Source organism: Thalassophryne amazonica, chromosome 20 (genome assembly GCF_902500255.1).
Source record: "Thalassophryne amazonica chromosome 20, fThaAma1.1, whole genome shotgun sequence".
Classification (NCBI taxonomy): Eukaryota; Metazoa; Chordata; class Actinopteri; order Batrachoidiformes; family Batrachoididae; genus Thalassophryne; species Thalassophryne amazonica.
In genome coordinates, this window is record NC_047122.1 from 3,339,087 (window position 1) to 3,346,470 (window position 7,384).

At 45.8% G+C, this 7,384-nt stretch overlaps 1 protein-coding gene across 3 annotated transcripts in view; it reads left to right on the forward strand.

Annotated features, from left to right (window-relative positions):
• LOC117501937 (septin-7-like) overlaps positions 1-7,384 on the forward strand; it is a 192,008-nt gene that overhangs the window by 98,797 nt on the left and 85,827 nt on the right. For all 3 annotated transcript variants that reach the window (XM_034160904.1, XM_034160905.1, XM_034160906.1), the window contains one exon: positions 5,436-5,542. In XM_034160904.1, the coding sequence (XP_034016795.1) occupies positions 5,436-5,542 (107 nt within the window). The remainder of the gene's footprint in view (positions 1-5,435; positions 5,543-7,384) is intronic.

Here is a 7,384-nt window from a genome sequence, read left to right on the forward strand (position 1 = left end):
AAATAGACTCCCTTTGTAGCCAGACTTCCCCTTACACTGTGGAGGCAGCCAACACACGCTGTATCTTACAGTGATGTATCCACGTTGGTCTCTCCGCTATCTTTACTGCAGTTGGTGTTGTTAACAGCACTTGGTATGGACCTTCCCAACGAGGACTGGACCAGTTCTTCCTCTTAATCACTCTGATGAACACCCAGTCTCCTGGCTGGACTACTGGAAGGCCGTCCTGTGGAAGATCAAAATTATTCGGCAGTAAATGTGTTTGTTATGTCTTTCTGTGTCAATGTCTTTTTCATAAAATCTGCTAATGTTTGTTCCTCATCTGCTGTTTTAGTATCCATGTCAAAAATTGGTAGACGATATGGTCGTCCATAAAGTATCTCAAATGGTGTTAAACCTGATGGTGTTGGTGTTATTCTCATATACAATTTTACTAGGTCCAAACATTCAATCCAGGTTCGTTTTGTCTCTTCCATACATTTCCTTAGTCTTATTTTTATTGTGCCCTTTGTCCTTTCCACTAATCCTGCACTTTGTGGGTGGTAAGCACAATGATGTTTTAACTTAATTTTCATGTGTTCTGCTACTCTTTGTACAACTTCATTTACAAAATGTGTTCCATTATCACTGTACAATGTCTCTGGTATTCCATAATACGGAATAATTGTCTTACACAGTGCTTTTGCTACTGTTAAAGCATCTGCTTTTTGTGATGGAACAATTTCTACCCATTTTGAAAAGGCATCAGTTAATACTAGACAGTATTGATAAGGTCCACATCGATTTAGTTCAATAAAGTCCATATGAACAATTTGAAAAGGATACTGTGGTTTTGGGAATTGCCCTCTCCGGGGTCTTATACTTCCCTGTGGGTTGTGTTTCAATCAGGTAACACAGGCTTTACAAACATTTTTTGAGTATAAATTAAATCCATAGGTAGTAAAGTATTGGTCTACCATATATACCATCCCCCCTGTCGACACACCCATGTGTCGCAATTGCGGCTGCTTTGAATAAGCTTTTGGGTAGGATGGGTTTGTTATGTATACAATAAAGTCCTTTGGGGTTTGGGGTTGCCCCATTTTTCAACCACAAATGTCGTTCCTGCGCTGGTGCCTGTTTTTGCATATCCAATAAAAGGTCAGAATCTATTAATGGTTCATTGTCTGTCTAGCAGGCGATAAGAATGTATCCAAACGTTTGGAATAATAGCCAACTGGTTTATTTTTATTACCATGTTGTTGTAGCTGCACACATGAATCCCCGTTTTGTTTCCACCATGAGAGTGAATGGCTTGGCATAATTGGGCAGAGATAATACTGTGGAACTCACAAGTTCTTGTTTAAGAGCTGTAAACTGTTCTTCAGCTTCTTTATTCCGCTGTATTTTGTCAGTCATATCCATTGGTATAGAGTGTATTAAATCCTGCAATTTCTGCACCATCTCTGCATAACATGGAATCCAGGCTCTGCAATAATTACAGATACCTAAGAAAGTCATCATTTCCTTTTTCTGCTTCAGGTTTTAACGGATATTGTTTGATCCGTGGTCTCCAATCAGATCGTGGCTTAATTTTGACTGGCGGAATATTTTTCAACAGTCCTACATCTGTGGGTGCATTCACCCAGAGATGAGGAGGCAGTTTGGTCAATAAAGTCTCATCTTCCTGTGTCAACAACACAGATGTTGTTAAATTTCAATCATCCAGATCTACTTCATGTATCACCGGTGTCGTCCAAGCACTTACAAACTTGTATTTCCGATACAAGCCTGTGGATGGACTGAAATCCCACACCGACATTGCATCTGCTTCATGCCAATCAGTTGCTTCCTCAGCTATTTTAACAATTCTTCCAAGGTCCTTCCAGGACTGAGTGTCTGCCCTTATCAGTGAAATATGCGGCACAGCCTCAGGTTTTCCTCTGTACCATTTGTCTGCACTTTGGGTCAGCACTACATTACACACAGAGGTGGTTTTTCTGTCTGTGTATAGGTGTGCTACTGTCTGTAATTCTGATGGAATTTTCAGAAATCCTGCTCCATACCTTTCATCCTTTCGTGGAGTGAATAGCATAGTTATGTGTAGATCTTTAGGTGACATCATTACTACATGTTCGCTGTTTTCACAGGTCATCAGACCTTCCTCCAATAATTGTTCAGTTTGTCTCAATTCCGACAGATCCAAAGAGCACTGCCAGGCCTGGGCCAAATTTGTATATACAGTAGCGGGCTGCCTTTTTTGTTTTCAGATTTCTTTCAATGTGTATGGCGTGGTCTACATACTCTTGTAACCCAGCTGTTGGGAGCGTTATCATGTGTTTGTCTACCCATGCTCGGATATCTGATCTGGAGTTGGCATGGAGTGCATTTTTCAATTGTTGTTCATACACGCTATCATTTTTCAGTGGTAGAAGACCACTGTGCACTTTAAAAACTTTTTCCATACGATGTCGATAGTCTTCGAATGGTTCATCATCTTTCTGTTTTGTGCGATTTATTTCTGTGTAATTTGACTTCTGCTGGTATTTCTGCTTAATTCTCAGCAATAGTGCGGCCAATCGATCTTCCAATTCCTGACTATCATGGGCTAATGGAGTGTGGTCTGCCTCTGCAGGATCCCAATCTCCTTTTACATCAGCCCAATCCTTTGTCACAGTTGCCATTATGACTTGTCGAACTTCATCCCCTCTAAGATTGTAGGATTTAACCAAAGCGGTTACGTCAATAATGTACTGGGCTACATCTTCTCGTGGGGGAGTTATACCTTCCACAGCTGCCTTAACGTCTGCTTGTGTCCAAGTTCGGTACACAAGAATAGTTCTTGGTCCTGACGTATGTGGATTTGCCACATGAATCATTGGATAGACTCCTGATCCACCTGGTTCCTAATCAGCCGGTGGGGCTGATGGTCCAGGTTGTTTTTCTTCATCTTTTGGTGTTTTGGATCGTGTTCTCATGACGTGTTGTGTAGGGTCTACATATGATGGGGGTTGTCCCTGTGGTAAATCTGGATAGAGTTTATTCTCCTTTATTTCAGCTTCTGGCTGACTGTGTTTTGTAGTATCCAATTTTACTACCATTTCTACTTTTGGAGCCGCAGGCCCTGTCTCATTATCTTCTTGTCTGTGAAACATCACGTTCCCCTGCTCCTTCTTATCATTTACTGTTTCTTTCTGTCTTTCCTTTGCTTCTCTAAGGCCCTTCTTTCGTTTCTCAACTTCTCTTTCCCATGCTACAATTTCACCTTGACCTTCTTTTTCTTTTCTTTTTTTCTCACTTGTTCCACACTTTTTCTCAATACTGTTCTTTAGTTTAGTTAATGACTCTTTCTGCAGGCATCCATCAAATCCATGATCTTTTATCCACTTATCTAAGTGTTTTGTTGAATTTGGATCAATTTTATTCATGTATATCCAATCTTTGTTTTTAGATCGTCCCGGGACTTAGGTCTCTCATTTTTACTGTTAGATTTTCCCATTTTGTGTTTTCAGAACGTTTTAGACCAGTGATGGTTTTGCCCCTACAGGGTCCTAATCCACTGGTGTTGTTACAATCACAGGGTAGTAATCAACTATTCTGAGAAGTGCGTTCCCTTTCGCCACCCCGGAGGGCACGGGAAGGCCTTGCCTTTGCTTCTTCTCAAAACTTACTACTTACTTTCCTGTGAGATTTTCATAGAGGGGAGTCGAAGTGACTCCACACTCTCACTCAGTCACCTTTATTACACTCACACACAGTTATTTTATTTACACAAATACATAGAAACACTTTTAATAACCGTACGCGTATTCTTAGGCCAGGGGAGCTCGCCCTCCTGTGGAATTTAACTAATGTCCTGCATTAGGGGACTCCACCGTCCCTGCGAGGTTTAACTGCCTTTTCACTGTTCACTTATTTCGCGTATTCTTAGGCCAGGGGAGCTCGCCCTCCCGTGGAATTTAACTAATGTCCTGCATTAGGGGACTCCACCGTCCCTGCGAGGTTTAACTGCCTTTTCACTGTGCACTTATTTCGCGTATTCTTAGGCCAGGGGAGCTCGCCCTCCCGTGGAATTTAACTAATGTCCTGCATTAGGGGACTCCACCATCCCTGCGAGGTTTAACTGCCTTTTCACTGTGCACTTATTTCCCTGTTTAACCGTGACTTTCTGTCACTATTTCACTATTTCAACATTTCTATTTTATGCAGCCTACTGCCACCATTCACAACAAAAATTTTATCAGAATCAAATTCTATACTCACACTCCGTCGGTCTCTTTCCCTCTCGGTGATCCCGTCAACCTTTCAGATCCCAGCCAACGGATTGAGCCAGTCCCGTCAAAGGGTCTGAGTTACCTTGGCCAAGGATTTCTCTGGTGTCGATCACGCTCGCTGGAACCGTCAGGTCTGTTGGGATCCCGGACGAGCCCCCAGTCTTTATCGGGTTTAGAATACTGTATCTTTGATAAGAGGAAGAGACAACCAGGCCTTAAAACAAGTGAGAGATAGAATTCAATTTTAAGCTCGCGAGGAGTGCAGTCAGGCTGTACACCAAAGCTACACTAAAGTCTGGCCTGCGCTCCCGCTCTTTTTATTTAGGACTTCCCTACATACATGGGCGGTACAGCTCCTAAGGGGAAGAGTGATAGCGCGTGAGCTGTTGCCGCAGAACCGCTGATTGCACAATACATTCAGGACGTTCAGAACCTTTTTAATCTTGGGCTCGATTAAGATGTGTTTAAGACATCTAACGATTAATCACACTTCTTCTGACACAAGGACTAATGTATCATAATCACACTGTGGTTGGAACATTCAATTCTCTATTCTTTATCTCACTGCTCCGCTTACGGCTGCATCCTGCCTGGGTCATCTTCACACGTCCTGAAAAAGAGCTTAGCGTGCACACAGAGATACCACAACTTGCAGAAACACGTCATGTCACATATCTTAAGTAACCTTCACCCATCACATCAGTACAATACACTTTATCAGAGCAGAGAGAACTACATTCTACCAGAGCAGAGAACACAAAACATGCATGATAAAATAAAACAGTGTATCTACAGAATAACTCCAACAATGGAGTTACATTATTTGTGCTTTAAATGACAGATATGGGTGTAGAGTGAGTTACAGAGATGATGTGCTTTCGATTTCTTTTTCCCTTCTTTCTTTCCCTCAGATGTTCTGATTAGATTCCATAAATGTTGAACTTCCAGTCCTGTGGTCTCTTCCTTTGTGTTGTGCTGAAGCCTGTCTGCCTTTAAAGGGAGTGACTTCCTGTCCTGAAAAGTCTTTTAATCTGAAACACGTTAAAAATGTCGACCGGTGTGCTGCTTTTGAAATCGAGCCAGTAAAGATCATACTGTACCTGAGCGTGTGACCTGATGCAGAGAGTTACTGGGAAACGAGCACAGACTGGATCTTGCTCACTGTGGCTCTGTGTTTTCCAGGAGAATCTGGGCTGGGGAAGTCCACACTCATCAACTCCCTCTTCCTGACAGACCTGTACTCCAGTGAATACCCAGGTCCCTCTCACAGAATCAAAAAAACTGTACAGGTAACCTTCAGCACACAGACAAAATGACACTTTTACCAGAGCCTCTCTGTGAGGCTCTGGGTTGTTGTGCTCTCTGTGAGGCTCTTGGTTGGTGTTCCCTGTGAGGCTCTGGGTTGGTGTTCCCTGTGAGGCTCTGGGTTGGTGTTCCCTGTGAGGCTCTGGGTTGGTGTTCCCTGTGAAGGTCTGTGGTGTTGTGCTGTCTGTGAGGCTTTAGGTTGTTGTGCTCACTGTGAGGCTCTGGGTTGTTGTGCTCACTGTGAGGCTCTGGGTTGTTGTGCTCACTGTGAGGCTCTGGGTTGTGCTCCCTGTGAGGGTCTGGGTTGGTGCTCCCTGTGAAGGTCTGGGTTGTTGTGCTCCCTGTGAAGGTCTGTGGTGTTGTGCTGTCTGTGAGGCTTTAGGTTGTTGTGCTGTCTGTGAGGCTCTGGGTTGTTGTGCTCTCTGTGAGGCTCTGGGTTGGTGTTCCCTGTGAGGCTCTGGGTTGGTGTTCCCTGTGAGGCTCTGGGTTGGTGTTCCCTGTGAGGCTCTGGGTTGGTGTTCCCTGTGAGGCCCTGGGTTGGTGTTCCCTGTGAGGCCCTGGATTTGTGCTCTCTGTGAGGCCCTGGATTGGTGCTCTCTGTGAGGCTCTGGGTTGGTGTTCCCTGTGAAGGTCTGGGTTGTTGTGCTGTCTGTGAGGCTCTGGGTTGGTGTTACCTGTGAGGGTCTGGGTTGTTGTGCTCCCTGTGAGGGTCTGGGTTGTTGTGCTCCCTGTGAGGGTCTGGGTTGGTGTGCTCTCTGTGAGGGTCTGTGTTTGTGTGCTCCCTGTGAGGTTCTGGGTTGGTGTGCTCCCTGTGAGGGTCTGGGTTGGTGTGCTCCCTGTGAGGTTCTGGGTTGGTGCTCCCTGTGAGGGTCTGGGTTGGTGTTCCCTGTGAAGGTCTGAGTTGTTGTGCTGTCTGTGAGGTTCTGTGTTGGTGTTCCCTGTGAGGTTCTGGGTTGGTGTTCCCTGTGAGGTTCTGGGTTCGTGCTCCCTGTGAGGGTCTGGGTTGTTGTGCTCCCTGTGAGGGTCTGGGTTGTTGTGCTCACTGTGAGGGTCTGGGTTGGTTCTCACTGTGAGGCTCTGGGTTGGTGTTCCCTGTGAAGGTCTGGGTTGTTGTGCTGTCTGTGAGGGTTGGTGCTCACTGTGAGGCTCTGGGTTGTTGTGCTCTCTGTGAGGCTCTGGGTTGTTGTGCTCTCTGTGAGGCTCTGGGTTGGTGCTCACTGTGAGGCTCTGGGTTGGTGCTCACTGTGAGGCTCTGGGTTGGTGCTCCCTTTGAGGGTCTGGGTTGGTGTTCCCTGTGAAGGTCTGAGTTGTTGTGCTGTCTGTTAGGTTCTGGGTTGGTGTTCCCTGTGAGGTTCTGGGTTGGTGTTCCCTGTGAGGGTCTGGGTTGTTGTGCTCCCTGTGAGGGTCTAGGTTGTTGTGCTCACTGTGAGGGTCTGGGTTGGTTCTCACTGTGAGGCTCTGGGTTGCTGTTCCCTGTGAAGGTCTGGGTTGTTGTGCTGTCTGTGAGGGTCTGGGTTGGTGTTCCCTTTTAGGGTCTTGGTTGGTGTGCTCCCTGTGAGGTTCTGGGTTGGTGTGCTCCCTGTGAGGTTCTGGGTTGGTGCTCCCTGTGAGGTTCTGGGTTGGTGCTCCCTGTGAGGGTCTGGGTTGGTGTTCCCTGTGAAGGTCTGAGTTGTTGTGCTGTCTGTGAGGTTCTGTGTTGGTGTTCCCTGTGAGGTTCTGGGTTGGTGTTCCCTGTGAGGTTCTGGGTTCGTGTTCCCTGTGAGGTTCTGGGTTGTTGTGCTCCCTGTGAGGGTCTGGGTTGTTGTGCTCACTGTGAGGTCTGGGTT